We start from the raw sequence: 24,018 nt of genomic DNA, 5'->3' as shown, positions 1-24,018 counted from the left end.
AAAACCAAAAACTACCAGGGTCAAAAATTATGAGACTGTGTCTGAGGAGCAGACTGAACACTGAAATACCTTCTGTCTTTTGTTGGCCATCACTGCTGTGAGTCACACTGATGTTTGTCCTGTGTACAGATGGAGGACATTTCAGATTTATCCTACCAGTGTTAAATACTGTATATTCATTAACAAACCAGGGATGTGATGGCACTAAATAGAGTCACATCCCTTAACATGATAAATTGTGGTATCAGTCTTGGTGAAACAGTGTCACTGATCTGGTTCTGTCAGACAACAAAGATGGCGACATCTGTGAAGGAGCAGCTGCTGCAGATTTTGAAGAATTTGGGGAAAGAAGAGCTGGAACGCTTCCAGTGGTACCTGCAGGATGCTGACTTACTGGGTGGTTTCCCTGCCATCCCAAAGTGTGAGCTGGAGGATGCAACCAGAGTGGACATGGTGGACTTGATGGTCGGCATGCACACTACTGAGAAAGTTCTGCAGGTGGCGAGGTTAATTCTGAAGAAGATGGGAATTAATGAAGGTCAGTCATGGGAAGTGCAGCCAGTGTTTTACCTTTGTTAAATATCTTGGTTTTGTAACTATTTCCACACAGAGGACAAAGTCAACTAGGTTGGTCCTGCTACTCCTCATGATTAATGATTCCCTTTCCTCCAACAGGACAATACCCGTCAGCAGAAGCAGCAGCAGGTGAAGTTAAACACCTTCTGTGAGGGGATGTCACATTTCACTGTTGTAGTCATCACCATGACTACATGAATTTAGATCAAAATATTTCTGTGTTTAGATTCATTTACTGTGACCTGTTGTTACGAGGACCTTTACCTTACTGTCCTATTATCTGTTGTTTATTCATTCAGAAGCTCTTCACAAATGCCAGCCTAAACTCAAAGACAACCTGAAGGAGAAGTTCCAGCATGTGTTTGAGGGCATCGCTATAGCAGGACACCAAACCCTTCTGAACCAGATCTACACAGAGCTCTACATCACACAGGGAGGGACTGGAGAGGTCAATGATGAACACGAGGTCAGACAGATTGAAACAGCGTCCAGGAAACCAGACAGACCAAAAACAACCATCAGACAAGAAGACATCTTCAAAGCCCAACCTGGAAGAGACCGACCAATCAGAAGAGTGATGACAAAGGGAGTGGCTGGCATTGGGAAAACAGTCTTAACACAGAAGTTCACTCTGGACTGGGCTGAAGGCAAAACCAACCAGGACATAGACTTAACATTCCCCTTCACCTTCAGAGAGCTGAATGTGCTGAAAGAGGAAAAGTTCAGCTTGGTGGAACTTCTTCATCACTTCTTCTCTGAAACCAAAGCAGCAGGAATCTGCAGCTTTGATCAGTTCCAGGTCGTCTTCATCTTTGATGGTCTGGACGAGTGTCGACTTCCTCTGGACTTCCACAAAACTGAGATCCTGACTGATGTGACAGAGTCCACCTCAGTCAACGTGCTGCTGACCAACCTCATCAGGGGGAACCTGCTTCCCTCTGCTCACCTCTGGATAACCACACGACCTGCAGCAGCCAATCAGATCCCTCCTGAGTGTGTTGGCATGGTGACAGAGGTCAGAGGGTTCACTGACCCACAGAAGGAGGAGTACTTCAGGAAGAGGTTCAGAGATGAGCAGCAGGCCACAGAGATCATCTCCCACATCAAGACCTCACGAAGCCTCCACATCATGTGCCACATCCCAGTCTTCTGCTGGATCACTGCTGGAGTTCTGGAGGAGCTGTTGAAGACCAGAGAGGGAGGAGAGCTGCCCAAGACCCTGACTGAGATGTACATCCACTTCCTGGTGGTTCATCTAAAACTGAAGAAGGTCAAGTATGATGGAGGAGCTGAGACAGATTCACACTGGAGTCCAGACAGCAGGAAGATGATTGAGTCTCTGGGAAAACTGGCTTTTGAGCAGCTGCAGAAAGGAAACCTGATCTTCTATGAATCAGACCTGACAGAGTGTGGCATCGATATCAGAGCAGCCTCAGTGTACTCAGGAGTGTTCACACAGATCTTTAGATTGGAGAAACGCCTGTACCAGGCGGCCAAGGTGTTCTGCTTCGTCCATCTGAGTGTTCAGGAGTTTCTGGCTGCTCTTCATGTCCATCTGACCTTCATCAACTCTGGACGCAACTTGATGTCGGGAAAGAAATTAACCTTTAAATTTTTTAAACTGTTCAGAGACAAATCATCACATTTCTACCAGAGCGCTGTGGACGAGGCCTTAAAGAGTCCAAATGGACACCTGGACTTGTTCCTCCGCTTCCTCCTGGGTCTTTCATTGGAGACCAATCAGAATCTCCTACGAGATCTGATGACTCAGACAAGAAGTGACTCACAGACCAATCAGAAAACAGTCCAGTACATCAAGAAGAAGATCAGTAAGAATGTGTCTGCAGAGAAAAGCATCAACCTGTTCCACTGTCTGAATGAACTGAATGATCGTTCTCTAGTGGAGGAGATCCAACAGTCCCTGAGATCAGGACGTCTCTCCACAGATAAACTGTCTCCAGCTCAATGGTCGGCTCTGGTCTTCATCTTACTGTCATCAGGAGAAGATCTGGACGTGTTTGACCTGAAGAAATACTCTACCTCAGAGGAGGCTCTTCTGAGGCTGCTGCCAGTGGTGAATGCCTCCAACAAAGCTCTGTAAGTGTAGAGATAGTTGGATTTATTCATCATTGTATAAAAACACTTCTGTCTTTTCAACAGGACAGAAAATAAATCTAAATTTCTTCTTTAATTCCTCATGATCATCTCTTCAGACTGAGTGGCTGTAACCTCTCAGAGAGAAGCTGTGAAGCTCTGTCCTCAGTCCTCAGCGCCCAGTCCTCTGGTCTGAGACACCTGGACCTGAGTAACAACAACCTGCAGGACTCAGGAGTGAAGCTGCTGTCTGCTGGACTGGAGAGTCCACACTGTAGACTGGAGACTCTGGACCTGAGTAACAACGACCTGAAGGACTCAGGAGTGAAGCTGCTCTCCGGTGGACTGGAGAGTCCACACTGTAGACTGGAGACTCTCAGGTGAGGATCCATCCAGCTGTTTATCTGATGCCACTTGAACACAGCAGCAGGTGTTGACAGAGGGTTCCTGTGTGTTGTTGTGTGTGTTCAGTCTGTCAGGATGTCTGGTCACAGAGGAAGGCTGTGCTTCTCTGGCCTCAGCTCTGAGCTCCAACCCGTCCCATCTGAGAGAGCTGGACCTGAGCTACAACCATCCAGGAGCCTCAGGAGTGAAGCTGCTGTCAGACAGACTGAAAGATCCAGACTGGAGACTGGACTCTCTCAGGTATGGAGAGGCTGCTGCAGCCACACACACTGTCTGATAGAGGAGGAGGAGCTGGAACATTTTCTATGGCCCCGTTCACACCTGGTCACACCTGGTATTAACATCAGTCTCAGGTGATTGATGCATTAATGACATTAGATCCCATCACTCAGACCATATACAGAGGTGGTGTAGGCCACAGTGAAGCTCCGCCCACTCCACTGACGTCCTCTGTCTCAGTCTGACTCGTCCCAACACAGTTTATACTGAAGACAAAATCTCAGAGTGTTTCAAACATGAGCTGTGCAGCTTTCATCAGCCACAGTGATGAACTACTGGGATCAGGAGTTTCTCCTCCTGGGTGGGGTTGCACCAGTTTGGCGTATCTCTTTACTAAATTCAGGATTTAGTAATTACTAAACCACTACTAAATCCTTAGTAATTACTAGCTAGTTTGCAACTAGTTGTTTACTAATTTCGGTTGCACCAGACCAGTGTATGCAATCCCGTATGCGTAAGTGGTTACTAGCAGGTTACTAGTCGCATTAAGTGACGACAACAACTTGGCTACCCAATCAGCGTGCGCATCAGAATGTACACAGGAACAGCTGTGCTTTTATTTTGAAGTGTGCGACACATGCCACCACATCCGGGAAGCCGGCAATGTTGTGGTATTTCTGCCTGCACGGGCAGCTGCATGTACTCGTTGAGCTGCTCACACTGGTGGCCGGCGCCACCCGACACACAGTACCGTTGTAGACTTGAATTGTGTCCCTAACCACATTCTGCATCGACCCCGTAGTGAAGTATCGCAGCGTATAACGGAGGTAGAGCCCGTTCGGACCCATGCTAAATTGCCGCAGCTAACGTTAGCATGTCCGTGATCCGCATTATGTGGTCGCGTACGGTACCGACAGTAAATATCAAAGTCATCATATCCACCACTTTATTTTTGTCACACCACAACGGAAGTCGGTTTTCAACTTCCGTTTCACCCCGTAGTAGCATTCTAGCGAGCGGCTAACTGGTAGCGTTAGCCACCGGTTCTAGTGAGCGGCTAACTGGTAGCGTTAGCCACCGGTTCTAGCAAGCGGCTAACTGGTAGCGTTAGCGGCTAACTGGTAGCGCTAGCCACCGGTGTAGGCACCAAATGTGGGGGCTCCGGGCTGCCAAAACCGCCCTGACTAATCTGATGTTTGTCAAGTCTACAAAACGAATTACCGAACAAACATCACCACTTCTGTGTGCACACCTCTGCAACTAGTCATGGCTATCGTAGCCGTTAGCTTCGCTGCTGCTGACAGCTAAAAGCAGCAGCAAACTAACAGCCGGACGTCAGCTGTCAAAACCCTCCCGTTGTGGGACACGACATGAAACTACTCCAGTTAGCTCAGTCATGTTGGAACTAGGATATCCGCTGGGAATTTTTTTTTTTCTGGGCTGTTTATTGAGTTATTTAAGACACTGTTAACGGCTAACAGCTAACAGTTAGCCCAGCTAACGTTAATCTAAAATGTAATGAATGGAGTGTCATGGCGACACCCAGCGTCGTTCTCCGGAAAGTGGTGTGGATACATCTATATCTGTCTCTCAAAACCCTTTTCCTAACGGCAGGTTCTCTGTTTTGTAAAGCAAACCTCTCTAAACGAGTCGTTATAAGCTAGTCGTTGTTGTTGTTTTTTTCAGTTGGTTTTGATCCTGTGTCGACAAACTGTAACTAGTAAACAGTTACACCACCCCTAGGGTAGCCCTTACGAAAGAAAAATATATTTACCAATATATTACTTGCAATATATTGTAATATATTGTAATATATTATTCTTCCATTACATTTTCCAATATATTATATATTGTAAATATATGGAAAAATATATTGATGACACATATATTATACAATATATTATATATTGCAATATATGGAAAAATATATTTATGGCACATATATTATACAATATATTATATATTGATGTAATATATTGTAATATATTGCAAAATATACAAAAAACTGCCCCTTTCAATATATTGAAATATATTAAACCTGAATATATAATATATGGGTTTATATATCCCAAAATATATGCAATTTTATATTTATAAATATCCACCATAATGTATTCAGATTTATATGATAAAATGTATTGATAATATATGAAAAGATATAGTGTCACATGTATGTTCAATATATGGTAGAATATATTTTAAATATATGTAAAATTATACATGAAATATATGTATGGCTATGTGTTCAATATATTGTGGAATATATTTAATATATGGAAAATTATATGGAAACAAAAACATGACATATGTGTTCAATATATTGTGGATGAATACTTAAATATGCAAACTGCAATATGTGCACAAACCTTTATACCACACATTAACACAGACTGGGTAATTTATCAAAAGCAACCTTTATTTTCTTTTAATCAGGCACAGATACTGAACCCAGTTTGAGGTAGGGAGCTATACAGGCCTATTAAAACCCCAACCAGGGTTCCTACAGCTTAAGCCAAGTTAAATTTAAGACTTTTTTTAAAACCACTTGAAATTAAATTTAAGACCGACTTCATAATAAACACAAATGCAGAAAAAAAAGAAACACCTCACATCAATTACATAGGGTTAGGGACAATTTTACCCACTTTCCTATGTGATCCAAGGTAAAGTGACTGCTACATGAACATTGGATTGTGTCTCTTTCCAGCTGTCCTTTCAAAATAAATGCATAAAAAGTCCGAAAAAAAAAAAAAAAAACCACCACTGACTCGGAATCTGGTGGCTGTGAGAAATTTAGCGTTGACGGCCACCATAAAATACCACTTACCAAGTGTTAACATTTTTAAGACTTTTGAAAAATTGATTTAAGACATTTTAATGCCAATTAAGGCCTTGTTCTTAGATTAATGAATTCAATGCCTTTTAAGACTTTTTAAGGATCCGTAAGAACCCTGCCAACAGGCCTGGCATATGGTCAGACAAAGGAAATGTGACTGACTCTACATTTCTGAACAGTGCAACATTTTTAAAGAATGCCATTGAACAGACAATACATATACTTTTGGAACTGTGGAAAAGAAATAAATAGCCAAAAGAAAAATTGATGTAGCAGATAAAGCAGATGTATGTATGTAGCAGATGAAGAGATGTCCACCCTCCAATTGGTAGTAATCAGCTGGCTCCTTGGTGCATCTAGGGAAAAAGAGAGAAAAAAAAAGAGATTTTTTAAATATTATTTAAATTATCTGTATAAAATGCTCTGACGTCCTTTGCTTCATTCTAATGTTCAACCTAACATCAAACATCAGATCATTCACAGGGGGTTTGGAGGGGGGTGTCAAAGAGTCAATCGATTAGTACTCCGCGATTATCAAATACTTTCGCTTGAAATGCCTATCCCTACTGGAGTCCAGACTCCACACCAGTAAAAACAAGATAATAGACCACTAGTTTAATGTTAGTATTCAGTCGGTATTCAGCTGTATAGTCAATGATTTCCCTCAACTCTATCACTCAGTCAGCCAGCATCTAGTCCGGGGCCGTTGACTCGCTGTTTTGGTAGGAAACGGATCCAGGGCGAGAGAGACAGACCTTTCCTTCAAAATAAAAGCACCAAGCTAATAAAATGCGGTAAAACTCTTTAATTTAAGGAATATAATTTACAAGAAAGTCCCCGAGCCATTAAATTGACATTTTGCTTTTATTGTATTACAAGTTAATGTTTATTCAGGGTACCCCCAGAATTTTGCAACTCAAATTTAAGACTTTTTAAGACCTTTTTAAGACCACATCTAATGAAATTTAAGACCAACCTCGCAACAGTCATTTTACGTTTGCCAACGCAGCATTCCATGATTTTTTGCAAGTAGATACAGTTATGTTGTTGCGATGTATCATGCAGATAGATAAAAAATAAGACCTTTGTAGGGGTGTAACGATACACATAAATCACGGTTCGGTACGCACCTCGGTTTTGAGGTCTCGGTTCGGTTCATTTTCGGTAAGAGAACAAAATGCAAAACATAAATTTGCTTGTTGTTTATTAGGAATTTTTCTAAACCAAATTTACATGTTTTAGTCAAATGTAATTATTTTACTCACCTACTAATGCTATGTTGTAGGTACATTCTGTCCCTGATACAAATAAACTTATTAAACTAAACCAAGCCATTATACAAAATATGAAAAAAATATAAAAGGCTACTGTTGTAAAGTGCTGCCTAGTAAGTTCAATAAATTATTCTCAAAATAACAAAACATACAGCCTTACAATGATATATATATATTTTTTTTTTTACATGTAAAGTGCAGCACTAACAGTTCGAGCCAGTGACGGACTGACCATAGGGCAATGTGGGCAAATGCCACAACGGCTGCCTGACGATGCAACCGTTCGGCCGCAAATAAATAAATAAATGAATGAATAACGCGGGTCATCACGAGGCACAGTGCGTAGTGTCAACACAGCAGCGACGTGCGCCTGCTCCGGGCGCATCTGCAGCAGATCCACATGTACTGGAGCTTGTGCGCAACACAGACACAGAGAGAGAGACAGACAGACAGACAGACGGACAGGCAGACAGACAGAGAGGAGATAGGAGCCACAGCCCCCCCACCTCCACCTCCACCTCCATTCCTCCCAAAAGCAGGAGGGTCTTCAAGCCTCTGTTTTCTCGCTAGCGGTAGCATTAGCAGTAGCATTAGCGATAGCCACGACGTAAACGGGCTGCACGTGTAGCTGCAGGCGGACTGTAAACACACACAACTTCTGTACCGAAACTCACTCGTTCACAGCGCTGTGCCGAACCGAACGCCCCGTACCGAATCGGTTCAATACAAATACATGTACCGTTACACCCCTAGACCTTTGAGAATGAAATTTAAGACTTGTAAACTAAATTTAAGACCTTTTCAAGGCCTTAATTTATAGTTATCAAATTTAAGACTTTTTCAAGTTTTTAAGACCCCGCGGGTACCCTGTTATTTTATAAGTTTTATGTTGGTGAATACTTTTATTTTGGTGAATTTGGTGATTTCGGTATCAGCTACAGACAGGAACCAGAATGCAGACTAATTGGGAGGTAACTGACACCAGGCTCTTCGCTTGTCTGAAGAGCCTGGTGATGCGAGGTTAGCCAGCATCAGTCCTGTGGAAATTTCAATTACTTCTGTATGGGATGGTGCTATACATTTAAAGGGATAGTTCACCCAAGATTGAAATTTCACTCATTATCTACTCACCCTCATGTCGACTAAGGGCTGGGAGAAGTTTCAGAGTCCTCCGTGGCTTCTCTGAGTTACAGGGGGTCTCGGCGTAGCAGTGCATGTCAATATAACGGTTGCAAATGGATACCAACTGTCTTGGTAACAAAAAGACACACCAAAAAACATCCAAATACCTCCATGCTGCTCGTATGTAATGTCCGTCTTGTATTGAAGCCCCGAAATGCGAAATTGTCCTGGAAAAAATTGAATAAGTCAATTTTTCAAGCTTGTTTTGTAGCGGAAGCTTCTCAAAGCTCCTCTTCCCGGTTCGTCATATTTGGACGAACTGGGAAGAGAACAGACCCTGGTTCGTCCAAATATGACGAACCGGGAAGAAGAGCTTTGAGAAGCTCGAAAAATTGACTTATTTCATTGTTTTTGGGACAATTTCGCATTTCGGGGCTTCAATACCAGAGGGACATTACATACGAGCAGCATGGAGGTATTTGGATGTTTTTTGGTGTGTCTTTTTGTTACCAAGACAGTTGGTATCCATTTGCAACCGTTATATTGACATGCACTGCTACGCCGAGACCCCCTGTAACTCAGAGAAGCCACGGAGGACTCTGAAACTTCTCCCAGCCCTTAGTCGACATGAGGGTGAGTAGATAATGAGTGCAATTTCAATTTTGGGTGAACTATCACTTTAAAAACTTGAACTGAAATTAATCTGAACTAGGTTTAATGAAAAAATTTAAGAAGCAAAATGCATTTGCCATAATTCTTGGTCTGTTTGCCTACCTGTTTGCATGTTGAAGTCTGTACCCCATCATCTTTTGCTCTATTGTCACTTCGGGTTCTCCAGCACGATGATCTCATGGGTAGAGCACTGCTGTGGGTCCTTGGCTGTGTAAAATACAGATTGACATAACAAAGAGTATTCAGTCAATTAGAAACAGAGTAAAACATTAATTAATCAAGGACAAAAATATCTTTAGCTGTGTCACAGTATTAAGGATAGAATGATTTTTTTTTATTTTATTTTGCGGCTGATCCTGATTATTATTACTCAAATAACACTATATTTAGAACTAATATCCTAATGAAAATTACTGCCACATATCTTTGACTTTAAAGTTTCTATTATTTTGTCCAACCTATGAAGGGTGAATTGAACTTATTACACCTGTGTGTATAAACTGGATTCACTAATGATGGCTTATTTGCAGGCTATATCATTTTCAGCTGGATGACTAATACTTCATCAACCGAGTATACACTAATATCAGTGATACTTTACTTTTATTAACAGGAGTGAGTATTAGTAACCATGCTAAGAGGCCACAGTCAGTGTAGTGTCTCATCTCCAGTAGTTTCTGTTACTAGCAGAGTTCATGTTGTTTTCTTCTGCAGCAGAGTGCGTTTTCTAAAGCAGTGGTTCTCACACACACACGCGCGCGCCGCGAGTAGCCGCGAAGCAGCGAGAAGCGGAGCCCTTTGATGTTAACGACTGTGTCACACCGGAGCCACGTCGCTCCGGTTCACAGCAGCAGCGGCGCGGCGCGCGAGCGAGCCTGTCAAGCCGGGCAGGAAGTCGCACAAAGAAACAGCGGAAGAATCCGGTTAATTTTCAAAATAAAACACATTCCGAAGCCGGTTTACCGCCCCCCCCCCCCCCCCCGTTTGGGAACCACTGTTCTAAAGGAACTTTCACTTATGTTTACACAGTGTTCAAAACAGTGTCTTAAATAACTCAATTAACAGCCCATGAAGAAAATATTTTTTCCAGCAGATATCTTTGTTACAACATGACTGAGCTAATTGGAGTAGTTTCATGTTGTGTCCGACAACGGGAGGGTTTTAACAGCTGACGTCCTGGTGTTAGCTTAGCTGCTGCTGTTAGCTGTCAGCAGCAGCTAAGCTAACGGCTACGATAGCCATGACTAGTTGCAGAGGCGTGCACACAGAAGTGGTGGTGTTTGTTCGGTAAATCGTTTTGTAGATTTAACAAACATCAGATTAGTCAGGGCGGTTTTGGCAGCCCGGAGCCTCCACATTTGGTGCCTACACCGGTGGCTAATGCTACCAGTTAGCCGCTAACGCTACCAGTTAGCCGCTCGCTAGAATGCTACTACGGGGTTGAAAGCCGGATAGCTCATGTGCTAATGGCGATTAGCTTTTCTCTCTTTTCTTTCTAACCCTTTTCTCTGTAACACGTTAATGAAGCCATGTACAGGCTGAAACATCCTCCTCACCGTTGGTTAGAACAAGGAGAATAAGAAAAAAAAACCCTCCATGGTGACATGTCGAGACATGTCCAGGACTTCACATCCGTTAACGTTACACAGCCCCCCTCCCTCTCACCAGAGCCTGCCTCGTTTGAATCCCTGACACCAACAACGCCACAATAATAACAGAGAAATATCTTACCTGGTATTTTTTGCAGGATTTAAATTCACTCAAGCTCTCGCTAGGACCAGGTTCCAGCCGACTGTTTGTCCATTTATCCGTATCGTAAAAATAATCCACATGACTGGTCATTCTTGAACGACTGAAGTGCGTCGCGGCGGTTCCCGTTTCACAGCAGCAGTAACGGTTATTTTCAAATTTGGCGCCGGAAAGGCGCGCACAGCTGTCATTGGCCAAGAGCCATTATGTCAGTCAGATCAACCAATCATGTTCAAATGCTCACGATGAGACAGCCAATGGATTTTGTTTCATTGTGGTAACATTTTATTTTTTATTTTTATATCTAATAAAAAAAAATAATTCCTGACCTGCAATCGGTTCACAGACCATTGCTAAGTAAAACACACCGTTGCTAGGGTCACCGCTCTGATCAGAGGACACAGAGGAGGAGAACTATGCAGGATATTTACTTTAATTGAATTTTTACCTTCAGCTTCGGACTAATTGTGATGTTAGATAAATTACTTAACTTGTTACAGGGGGGGGGGGGGGGGGGGGGTATAAATATACACATATACTATACTATATACTATATTTTTTAAATGTTTTACACACATATATATATATATATATATGTGTGTGTGTGTGTGTATGTTGTATAAAATATAAACATTTAAAAAATATAGTGCCTTTTTGGCCTTGATCTCAATATATTTTTCAATATATACACATATATGATCCATGCATATATATGAAAATATATAAAACATTAAAAAAATATAGTGCCTTTTTGGCCTTGATTTCAATATATTTTTCAATATATACACATATATGATCCATGCATATATATATATAAATATATAAAATATTTAAAAATATAGTGCCTTTTTGGTCTTTATTTCAATATATTTCTCAATATATACACATATATGATCCATGCATATATTGCAATATATTGGAAAATATAAAAATTAAATCCCATATATGGGAATATATTGCCTAATATATCACATGATATTTTCTAATATATTGCAATATATTTTTCTTTCGTAAGGGAGGTGTAAATATTTAGTAAACACTTGGTAATTACTAGCTCTACGTGATTCCTAGTAAAACTGGTGCAACCCATTTTAATTTAGTATGACTAAATCTTGATTTAGTAAACACTTACACATTTACTAAGGTTAGTAAACACTTAGTGAGAGGTGGTGCAACCGGCCCCTGATGACTTCAGTGTCTCATCATAACTTACTGTTTCATATTCAGTAGAAGAGATCTCAATGATGAAACCAGATGTTGGCAGCTGTGCTCTGAGTCTCTCCAGATGTTTGGATCAGACTTTTTTTCAGAGTTAGGGTAGACACACGTGAGAAAAAAAAAAATTGTAAAAAAATAATATATATATATTTTTAATAAGTTCGATTAAAATGCGTAAATTTTTTTAACGCATTAATTTTTGTGTAATTAATTAATCGTAATTAACGTGTTAAAGTCCCGGCCCTAATTATAATACATCCATTGGGGCTCCAGACACAGAGCAGAGACCCAGGTCCGACAGTGGAAAGCTGTCCCTCTCTGAAGCAGAGGATGAGGCAGCTTCACTCCCCTCAGTCTTCACAGACGTCCACACATGAGGTTTTTTTTTTTGATCTGGCTTGTATTTAGGGCCGGCCTTTTTTTTGTTTGTGTAATGATTGAATACCGGCCATGATTTGATGTAATGATGCGGTATGCTGTTATAAAGTAACTTCAGATCACATAATCACTGCTAAGTGTGCGTCTCTCCCCCGACGTCCATGAGGCTGCACTTCAGACTGGTGCGGTCAGCGGAGGGAGACTGACATAAACTGCGTTGAGGTTTTTTTTGCCCCTACTGTAAAACATCCGGGGCTTGAGCCCAAGTAGCCATCCCATAACCCCGCCCCTGTTCGGGTGCAAAGTCACTGTTAATGAAATCAACATCTAATTTGTCCCTTCACAATAAAGTTAGTAACGTGTCTGTTTGGAGCAGCTGCTGACAGTGACAGTTTCCTCATCACTAAACCTGAGCCACCATCCGATCCTCACTCACGTCGTGACGACGGGACAAAGTCTTTTGGACATATATTGTATATTCTGTGTTTTACCTCTCTATAACCGTCCGGCGGAGAATTAAAAAAAACAAAACAAAATGGCCGTGAGTCCAGCCCCATCGGGTCCACGGTCCAGGCTTCCAGGGGGGGGGGGGTTGCATATGGTCATTGTCCCCACCACTTTTCAAAGTAAAGTGACGCCCTTGGCTGTGGCTCCTGTGGAAACCTGCTCACAGCCTCATTCTTCAGCTTCCTGAGGAGTTTTCTTCAGACAAACACAAGTTGTGTTCACACTCAGTGTTTCTCACTAAACTCTCTGTTTCACTGAGCTCTAACAAACGTGTCTTCACCTGTGCCTTTCCTGGTGCATTGTGGGATATCTGGGCTGGTCAGCTCCACCTGTTGTGTCTTCATCTTCTTTGCTGTGACGTGTGTTTGTGCAGCTTGAGAGTCAGAGAGTGAAAGTGTGTGTCTCACACTGCAGTGACATGACATGGAGAAAAGACATGATGAAGTGTTTCCTCCTGCTCTCCTCCTGCTCTGTATCATCACTAGATAAAGACTCCAGCTCCTTCTTCTCTGTGCTCAGTGTTCATCCAGACATACCAGCCTCCATGTGAACACAGTGATAAAACAGTGTGTGTGTGTGAGAGCCATGTAATGTCCATGTGTGCATGCTGACAGAGAAGGTGCTGCTCTGACCCCCCTCCTCCTTTCAGGGTGCAGCCTGCTGGAGTCCAGTGTCTGGCACCAGGTCCAAGGAAGTGTAAGTCTGTTTTTACTTTGAGCAGCACATTCAACCATCTTCACACTGTCACATCACTGACCTCATGAGTCTTCATCAAACTGTCAATAACTGATCAATGATCAATAACTGCAGCTGTGTCTTGTTCTCTCCATCAGATTCCTGTCCACTCACAATCGACACAAACACAGTGAACAGATACATCAAACTGTCTGACAACAACAGGAAGGCAACATATGTGTATGAGGATCAGTCATATCCTGATCATCCAGACAGATTTGACCACTATCCTCAGCTGCTGTGTTCAACTGGTCTGACTGGTCGCTGCTACTGGGAGGTCGAGAGGAGAGGAAACGTTGTTATATCAGTGAGTTACAGAGGAATCAGCAGGAAAGGATTCAGTGATGACTGTGGGTTTGGACAGAACGATCAGTCCTGGAGTCTGAACTGCTCTGATGGTGGTTACAGAGTCTGTCACAATAACATAGAGACACCTATCACCTCCTCCTCCTCCTCCTCCTCCTCCTCCTCCTCCTCCTCCTCCTCCTCCTCCTCCTCCTCTGTCTCTAACAGAGTAGCAGTGTATGTGGACTGTCCTGCTGGCTCTCTGTCCTTCTACAGAGTCTCCTCTGACTCACTGATCCACCTCTACACCTTCAACACCACCTTCACTCAACCTCTCTATCCTGGGTTTAGACTCTCCTGGTCCTGGCCTGGTTCCTCAGTGAGTCTGTGTTGAGTGAATCAGAGTCTCCTCCTGTCACAGAAACCTTCTCACTGTTGAACAGACAGTTCAGTCTCTACATGTCTGTCTCTGTCTCTGTCTCTCACTCACGTTTTCACATTCATGGATTAAACCAGTTGATGTTTTAAACTCTTCTCAGTGATTCTTGTAAACTTCTTCCTCTTCCTTTAAAGATGGAAGCGTCGATTATTACAGGACAAAAACCACGGTGACTTTTACTCAGCTGCTGATGAAGGACGAGGCCTAATATCACCAAGCTAAAAGTCTCTGAGCCGCCAGCGTCACTGAGGAGAAAAACACATTTTAAACACATTCACTGTTCATGTTCAACTTTACAGGCTGTTTGTGAGCTGCTCACAGCTAAACACACACAACAAGAAACACAACTGGAAACAAACATCATGTTGTAGAGACACTGAATAGAATGAATTACATGTGATTTATTTTTCTTTGTGGTTTCACTGAATCAAATAAAACAATGTGAATCAGTTTTATATGTGATGGACATTTCCTGCTGATGTAGAGCAGCACAAAAACCATCAGCTACTAATCCTACCAGACAATGATTTTTTCTGTTACCATGACGCTGAGTTCATGAAGTTTGTAGATTTAAATGTATCTTGACTTTGAGACTGATTGTTTTTTATTATATATTTCTATAATTATTACCTAACTGCTGTTTCTTGGAAACTGGAGCCAATTAACACTCATGACTTCATTTTCGTTTATTAGTGATCATTGATTGGTTCATGGATTGTTTGGGATTTGATTGGCCGTGCACATTCCTGTTCGACGACACATGGTTGTATGGTTTCAAGCTGACACAATAAAATATAAAATAAACATGAACTCATGTTGAAGACCATGTTTTTTATTTGGCAAGTCTGACTATAGCAGGTGACAGCAGGTACGAGTCGTTTTGGCTGCTGGGCCGAGTGATTTCAAAAGCACAAGTAGTTCCAAGTATTTGCTTCATGTGTCGTAATGTTACATCATTGTACATGATTATTTCAGAGCGTGGTGAATGTGCAGGTCACAACTCGTCCACCTCCATTGTGTTCACTGGGCAGCTCACGTCTCTGCCCCGCCCATCTCAAAACAACATGCACCGATAATTAAAGGTGATGAACCTACTGCTGTGACTATAGGGAATACGGCAATAGGAGAATTTGCCAAAATGTTGAACTATCCCTTTAACACATCATCACCCAGTTCACAAACCAGTTCTGCTAACATGAAACTGTGGTCATTAGATGTTAAACCGTATTAATTTTATCCCAGTCCGGTAAATGTCTGAGACGAGCTACGTTAGCATGGCTAACACGGAGCTAACGGGCAGCTAGCCGCTTCAGCAAAGAGAATCGTTTTTTCACATGAACTCTAATACTAACTTGGTCGTTGACGGTCTCATGTTCTTCGGTCAAAACACACAGGAGGGCACACAGGGGAGTCACCAGTGCTCTTGTGGAATATACAAAAAGTTCAATAAGATTTAGACACATTCAGGAAAAAAAAAAAATTACTGAATGGTGATATCAGCTCCCTCTGGTCTGTTAGCACCGTTGGACGAGTCATAGATGCGTTGAAATGAAAACTGACTAGGTTGACTATGTAGAATTACCAGAACAACAACAGAAAAAAAATTCCAGCAGTCGATTTCCAGACCGTTGCTAGGTAAAACGGGCCGTTGCTAGGGACAGGAGGAGAACTATGCAGGATATTTACCTTCTGTTTCATTTTTACCGTCATTAACAGCAGAATAAATGACTTAGCGTGTTACAGGGAGAGTGGAGGCTCTGCAACATACGTGTTTATGACAGATGAGACTACACAAATACACCCATCCTAACATGTATATGATAATCCATTGATCCACCGATTGATTATTAAAAAGGCTTGGTTAGAGTAGAGTAGAGAATACTTGTGCTTTCAGCATTCACACTAATGACAGTACTAAGACCCCCTCCCCAACTCAAGCAATAACTGTGTCAACCACAAAGTCACGTCGACTATGTTCACAGTCGTGTGACATGATTTCTCAGAAAGGTCTTCCTGTGGTGTCGCTCCACTTCCCTTTGCTGTGACAGCAGCTCAGAGACCAGTCGACTGTCACTGACTGAAGGACAAACTGATGAAGATCCTCACATGTTAAAGTCCTGATGGAAAGTCTGTAAGTTCTGCTGCTTTTCTCTCTTTCTCACTCTTTCTCTCATTTCCTGTTTGCAGTTCCCTGTTTTCTACTTCCTGTCTTTCCTGTTGTGTTCACTGTCGTCATGTTAATGTCTCTACTCTTTGACTGTGAAGTGATTATAGACTGATGCTGATGCTTCTCTCTGTGTTTCCTCTACAGGTGAAGGAAGAGCGACTCTGACTGGATGTGGGTCTGAATTCACCTGGTGAGTGTCGTCTTTGTTCTACCACTCAGCTGATTCATGTTCTCAGTCCAGAGGGGAACTCTCCTTTGTTCTGTTGTTCTCCAGTGGATAAAGGTTCAGTTGTACATGAAGGAAGGTGGTGAATGTTGTGTTTTAAACATTTAGCTATTGAAGGGGAACTATGCAAGATTTGAAAGAAAAGTTTGATGTGAGAAGGATTTGAACTTTCCTTCCTTCAGCACCACCTGCTGGTTGACAGCAGAATGACACTGTGGTGGACAGGTGTGTAAACCTTGTTGTGTAAACCTTGTTGTTGTGACTGAGTGCAGCTCTCCCTGCAGGTGGAGGCTCAGCCCTCACTTCAATTTGCTGAGGAACAGACGAGTGTAGTTCACAGTTGTTTTTCACTACAGCCACTTGTTCAGTAACTCTGATGGAGGATTTGTCTTATTTTCATATCTGCACAATTCCATTAAAAAGCTCTGTATATTTACACAAACTTAATACTGAAATAATAAGTCCTAAAAGTAACAAAGGGAAGGAGACATGAAGTTTAATGACAGTACTGAGACTTCCTCCCCAACTCAAGCAATAACTGTGTCAACCACAAAGTCACGTCGACTATGTTCACAGTCGTGTCACATGATTTCTCAGAAAGGTCTTCCTGTGGTGTCGCTCCACTTCCCTTTGCTGTGACAGCAGCTCAGAGACCAGTCAACTGTCACTGACTGATGGACAAACTGATGAAGACCCTCACATGTTAAAGTCCTGATGGAAAGTCTGTAAGTTCTGTTGCTTTTCTCTCTTTCTCACTCTTTCTCTCATTTCCTGTTTGCAGTTCCCTTTTTTCTACTTCCTGTCTTTCCTGTTGTGTTCACTGTCGTCATGGTAATGTCTCTACTCTTTGACTGTGAAGTGATTATAGACTGATGCTGATGCTTCTCTCTGTGTTTCCTCTACAGGTGAAGGAAGAGCGACTCTGACTGGATGTGGGTCTGAATTCACCTGGTGAGTGTCGTCTTTGTTCTACCACTCAGCTGATTCATGTTCTCAGTCCAGAGGGGAACTCTCCTTTGTTCTGTTGTTCTCCAGTGGATAAAGGTTCAGTTGTACATGAAGGAAGGTGGTGAATGTTGTGTTTTAAACATTTAGCTATTGAAGGGGAACTATGCAAGATTTGACAGAACAGTTTGATGTGAGAAGGATTTGAACTTTCCTTCCTTCAGCACCACCTGCTGGTTGACAGCAGAATGACACTGTGGTGGACAGGTGTGTTAACCTTGTTGTGTAAACCTTGTTGTTGTGACTGAGTGCAGCTCTTCCTGCAGGTGGAGGCTCAGCCCTCACTTCAATTTGCTGAGTGTCTTATTTTCATATCTGCACAATTCCATTAAAAAGCTCTGTATATTTACACAAACTTAATACTGAAATAATACGTCCTAAAAGTAACAAAGGGAAGGAGACATGAAGTTTAATGACAGTACTGAGACTTCCTCCCCCACTCCAGCAATAACTGTGTCAACCACAAAGTCACGTCCGCTCTGTTCACAGTCGTGTCACATGATTTCTCAGAAAAGTCTTCCTATTGTGCAGTTTCAGGCTACATGTCTATTCTTTGTGTTTTTCTCTCTTTATTTCTCACCACCTCGTTTCAGGTTTTGCTCGTAGCCACGTGAAATGGTGCGCCCTGTTGGTCCTAGCCCTGTTGGTCCTATTAGATTTAAGTGCAGCATTTGATCCTGTAGATCACAGCTTACTCCTCAGCAGGCTCAGGGCCTGGGTGGGCGTGACGGGCTCTGCCCTAGCTTGGTTTGCATCGTACCTCAGTGACAGATGTTTCTCGGTGGCCGTCGGTCCCTACAGGTCAGACTCCACCCCCTTGCATTGTGGGGTACCTCAAGGCTCCGTTCTGGCCCCTCTCCTGTTCGCCCTGTACTGCTCCCACTCAGTCACATCATCAGTAAGTTTCCTGGCATCTCCCATCACTGTTATGCAGATGACATTCAGCTCCATTTTTCATTTACACCTGATAAAATACAGGGCTTCAGCACCCTCCTGGATTGCCTGGCAGCTATTGAAGGCTGGTTGGCAGCCAACCTCCTGCAGCTAAATACTGCAAAGACTGTGGTTCTAGTCATAGCCTCCGACTGTGTCACAGCCAGGGTACAAGACCATCCCGGACCACTCAAGAACCACATCTACACAAACATCAAGAACCTTGGAGTGCATTTTGACAAATCTATGCATCTAGAAAAAGATGTGAAAACCCTCTCCCGAAACTGGTTCTTCCACCTGAGAAACATTGCCAAGCTCCGTTCCATAGTTTCCCACTCAGAACTAGAAATGTCAATACATGCTTTCATATCATCCAGACTGGACTACTGTAACTCACTCTTCACGTCTTAATCAGTCATCCATCGACCGCCTTCAACTTGTCCAAAATGCAGCTGCCAGACTAGCCTCGTAAACCAGCCTCTCGTGGAAATGCATTTCATTTCATGTCATTTCTCAGAGAGTCTGGCCTCATTCCCCCTGAAAGTGTTTGGGTTGGGCGGGAGTAGTAGCGTTGACAGACAACCCCATTCAGCCAATCAGCAAGTTGGTGTAGTGACGGGGCTTTGCACCAGTCGGTCCCTGATTGGCCAACGTGTTGTGTCAATCACAGCGGTGGCGCTGATTGGCTCTTAGGCCTTCTGAGGGTTTCAGGCCAAACGCTTACAACGGGGATGAGGCCAGACTCTCTTCAGAAATGAAATGAATTGCATTTCCGGGAGCGGCTGGTTTACGAAGTTACTGCCAGACTACTGACAAGGTAAAAAAAAAAACAGACTACTGACAAAGTCAAAAAAAACCCTACCACATCACACCCATTCTTGCCACTCTGCACTGGTTACCGGTCCCGTTCAGAATTCATTTCAAGGTGCTGCTACTCACTTATAAAGCCCTCCACTGGAGAGAGGAGGGGGTGTGACTCACCATCAGTGGGAGACGTGTGCCTGGTACCACGCATTTTTTTCCTAGCGTCCGGTGTCCGGTGGACACGGCCCCTACTGCTCTGAGTGCCCGTGACCACCAAACACACTTTGGAGTGGTCGCTCTCTCTCTCTCTCTCCCTCGCTCTCCCTCAGAACACTGCCGTTACCAGGTTATAAAACGAGCCGCTTGACAAGTGCGGCGCTGTTCCAAAAGTTGAACATATTTCAACTCTGAGCCTCTGAGCGCCACAACAAAAAAAGGAAACGCCGAGAGCTTTTTTTCTTCCCGGTGAGGGTGCTGAGTGGTGTGCAAACCGAGCTCTATAGGATCTGAATGAAAAGTAGACGCCCAGAGCGCTAAAAGGGCGTCCGGTGGACACGGCCCCTTTATGTCAGAAGAGGTATTTTTTTCACGGCACCCCTGACGCAGTCAGACGGCACCCCAGTGTGCCGCGGCACCCACTTTGAGAAAGGCTGATCTAAACTATATTGTCTTGAAGTTCTAAATGTGTTTTATACTGATTGTGTGATTGACTGTCCTTTTTAAAGGAGCATTATCGCAAATCCAAATTCTTAATTCGGCCACTAGATGGAGCCAGGCGGAGCATATCAGATATAAACAAGTGGGCAGCTGTCAGAGAGAGAGAGGAGCCTCGTTTAGTCCCCCCCTCCTCCCTCCTCCTCCCCCACCAGGCTGAATGAACGTGCAATCGCAGGAAAGGAAAAAGAAAACTCGCTAGTGGAAGCGGCAGCTCTACTCGCGCACAACCACAACAACGGCAACAACAGCAACTGCAACTTCCTCCTACAAATGTATGATCGTTGGTGTGACGTGCAGACCGCAGTGGGACGATTCAGTGACTGTAAGCAGCCTGACACTGCTACATTACAATTTACTGTTGCATTTTTCCGGTTTGGAGGTCGGATTTGCGAGTTCTGAGTGCAATTGAACGCAGCAAGCGCCGGGCCGGCTTGGATCATAACAAAGACAAATGCTGCATTTGCCCCACGGACACTATACTGTTGGCGATTTTTTTTGTAAATTTAGTTATGGCTCCCCCCGACCCATCTTTTGCATATTTCAGCTTGTTTTATGCTATTACTGCTGTATTTGCGATAATGCTCCTTTAAACAGAGCAAATAATTCTTATACCATAGTTTTATTTTGGATGCTTGATTTAACTCATTGAGTGCCAACCATGGAATTTCTCGTTTTTCGTTCCCATGCGTTGAGTGCCAAAAACGAGATTTTACGTTTTTTGCTTTTTTTTTTTAATTATTAAAATAGACACTTTAATACACATTATATGTAAATTTGGGGACTCTACGACGAGGAGAACTGAAATAGATGACGATCAAAGTCTCATGACAGCTCATGATCTGGAAGTTTTTATCATAACTCAGCTTCTGCAAACGGAGTTCTGCATGTGGATGCAGCAGCTGCTCTGCTCTCACCCACGAGGCTCCAGCAGCTCGGAGCAGAAACAGGAAGCTCTCAGCCGACAGTCCGCCCGGTCTTCATCTGGAGCAACACCGTGTCCTCCCCAAAGTCCTCCCGCGGTAAAATCTGATGGTCTCTGGGCCAAAGCAGACCACCGGCACCGACCCGTACCACAGAAGGACCGCGACCACCGGCGGGACCGGTGTTCCCGAGCCGCTGTGGCCGACAGACCCTCACGTTCCGCGGCGAGAGGCTGTGACACGGCACGGTGCGTCTGTGTTATTGTTGTTTAGTGGCGCCCCCCCCGCCCCCGATGGTGGTTTTGTGAATAGAACAACATTTGTTGTATATATTTATCTTATACGAGCCCTTTGATCCAGAAATGCGAGTGTCAGAAGAGCGACAGACACAAACAGAGCACCTTTCATAAAAGACGCTCTATCTCCTTTTCTAGAAAAAAAGGAGGGATTTTGGTGAAACCCAGCCATGTTTAGCTTGACTTTTCTCAGGAACAGAGGCACGTAGAAACAAACGGTCTGTGGCCATTTGAAGCATAAAGTTAAACCTTTCAATTGAGCCACAGTATGTGTTGGTGGCAATAATATAGAATACACTATGGCTCTACATAAAAAGTCAAAAATGGTCTAAATTGCCGGTACACTTGACTAAAACTTTGGAAAGGAGCGCGGCACTCAATGAGTTAATTTACTTTGCACACAAAAACAGATTTCACAAAAACCAAAAGCTACCAGGGTCAAAATTATGAGACTGTGTCTGAGGAGCAGACTGAACACTGAAATACCTTCTGTCTTTTGTTGGCCATCACTGCGGTGAGTCACGATGATGTTTGTCCTGTGTACAGATGGAGGACATTTCAGATTTATCCTACCAGTGTTAAATACTGTATATTAATTAACAAACCAGGGATGTGATGGCACTAAATAGAGTCACATCCCTTACCATGATAAATTGTGGTATCAGTCTTGGTGAAACAGTGTCACTGATCTGATTCTGTCAGGCAACAAAGATGGCGACATCTGTGAAGGAGCAGCTGCTGCAGATTTTGAAGAATTTGGGGAAAGAAGAGCTGAAGAGCTTCCAGTGGTACCTGCAGGATGCTAAATTACTGGATGGTTCCCCTGCCATCCCAAAGTGTGAGCTGGAGGATGCAAGCAGAGTGGACATGGTGGACTTGATGGTCGGCATGCACACTACTGACAAAGTTCTGCAGGTGGCGAGGTTAATTCTGAAGAAGATGGGAATTAATGAAGGTCAGTCATGGGAAGTGCAGCTAGGGTTTTACCTTTGTTAAATATCTTGGCTTTGTAAATATTTCCACACAGAGGACAAAGTCAACTGGGTTGGTCCTGCTACTCCTCATGATTAATGATTCCCTTTCCTCCAACAGGACAAGATCCGTCAGCAGCAGCAGCAGCAGGAGCAGCAGCAGCAGAAGCAGCAGCAGCAGCAGGTGAAGTTCAACACCTCTTGTGAGGGGATGTCACATTTCACTGTTGTAGTCATCACCATGACTAAATGAATTTAGATCCAAATATTTCTGTGTTTAGATTGATTTACTGTGACCTGTTGTTACGAGGACCTTTACCTTATTGTCCTATTATCTGTTGTTCATTTATTCAGAAGCTCTTCACAAATGCCAGCCTAAACTCAAAGACAACCTGAAGGGGAAGTTCAAGTGTGTGTTTGAGGGCATCGCTATAGCAGGACACAAAACCCTTCTGAACCAGATCTACACAGAGCTCTACATCACACAGGGAGGGACTGGAGAGGTCAATGATGAACATGAGGTCAGACAGATTGAAACAGCGTCCAGGAAACCAGACAGACCAGAAACAACCATCAGACAAGAAGACATCTTTAAAGCCCCACCTGGAAGAGACCGACCAATCAGAACAGTGATGACAAAGGGAGTGGCTGGCATTGGGAAAACAGTCTTAACACAGAAGTTCACTCTGGACTGGGCTGAAGACAAAGACAACCAGGACATACACTTCACATTTCCCTTCACCTTCAGACAGCTGAATGTGCTGAAAGAGGAAAAGTTCAGCTTGGTGGAACTTGTTCATCACTTCTTCTCTGAAACCAAAGAAGCAGGAATCTGCAGGTTTGATCAGTTCCAGGTCGTCTTCATCTTTGATGGTCTGGACGAGTGTCGACTTCCTCTGGACTTCGTCAAGACTAAGATCCTGACTGATGTGACAAAGTCCACCTCAGTCAACGTGCTGCTGACCAACCTCATCAGGGGGAACCTGCTTCCCTCTGCTCGGCTCTGGATAACCACACGACCTGCAGCAGCCAATCAGATCCCTCCTGAGTGTGTTGACATGGTGACAGAGGTCAGAGGGTTCACTGACCCACAGAAGGAGGAGTACTTCAATAAGAGGTTCAGAGATAAGAAGCAGGCCACAGAGATCATCTCCCACATCAAGACCTCACGAAGCCTCCACATCATGTGCCACATCCCAGTCTTCTGCTGGATCACTGCTGGAGTTCTGGAGAAGCTGTTGAAGACCAGAAGGAGAGGAGAGCTGCCCAAGACCCTGACTGAGATGTACATCCACTTCCTGGTGGTTCATCTGAAACTGAAGAAGGTCAAGTATGATGGAGGAGCTGAGACAGATCCACACTGGAGTTCAGACAGCAGGAAGATGATTGAGTCTCTGGGAAAACTGGCTTTTGAGCAGCTGCAGAAAGGAAACCTGATCTTCTATGAATCAGACCTGACAGAGTGTGGCA

The 24,018-nt window shown here is 43.5% G+C and overlaps 1 protein-coding gene and 1 long non-coding RNA gene across 2 annotated transcripts; one reads left to right on the top strand and one right to left on the bottom strand.

The window, feature by feature from the left end:
- The first annotated feature begins 294 nt into the window (after window positions 1-294).
- On the top strand, window positions 295-3,352 carry LOC146980439 (NLR family CARD domain-containing protein 3-like). The gene is made up of 4 exons (XM_085787953.1): window positions 295-563; window positions 832-2,673; window positions 2,790-3,050; window positions 3,142-3,352. The coding sequence occupies exons 1-4, from the start codon at window positions 295-297 to the stop codon at window positions 3,350-3,352; spliced, it is 2,583 nt and encodes an 860-aa protein (XP_085644079.1).
- Window positions 3,353-6,392: 3,040 nt separating this feature from the next.
- On the bottom strand, window positions 6,393-10,868 carry LOC146980438 (uncharacterized). The gene is made up of 3 exons (XR_015036533.1): window positions 10,755-10,868; window positions 9,301-9,405; window positions 6,393-6,486 (listed from the first exon to the last, which is right to left on the bottom strand). It is a non-coding gene; the product is annotated as an uncharacterized LOC146980438 (long non-coding RNA).
- Window positions 10,869-24,018: the final 13,150 nt, after the last annotated feature.

This window comes from Trachurus japonicus, chromosome 9 (assembly GCF_045865225.1).
Source record: "Trachurus japonicus isolate A0001 chromosome 9, Traja_1.0".
NCBI lineage: Eukaryota > Metazoa > Chordata > Actinopteri > Carangiformes > Carangidae > Trachurus > Trachurus japonicus.
The sequence above is the reverse complement of the archived record's forward strand: the minus strand, read 5'-3'. Positions and strand labels throughout refer to the sequence as shown.

Bases quoted from the DNA above. Each gene is read 5' to 3' on its own strand.
- LOC146980439 (XM_085787953.1), top strand. From the start codon at position 295: ATGGCGACATCTGTGAAGGAGCAGCTGCTGCAGATTTTGAAGAATTTG. The intron at 2,674-2,789 runs GTAAGTGTAGAG...TCATCTCTTCAG, and splicing joins AATGCCTCCAACAAAGCTCT to ACTGAGTGGCTGTAACCTCT. The intron at 3,051-3,141 runs GTGAGGATCCAT...GTGTGTGTTCAG, and splicing joins TGTAGACTGGAGACTCTCAG to TCTGTCAGGATGTCTGGTCA.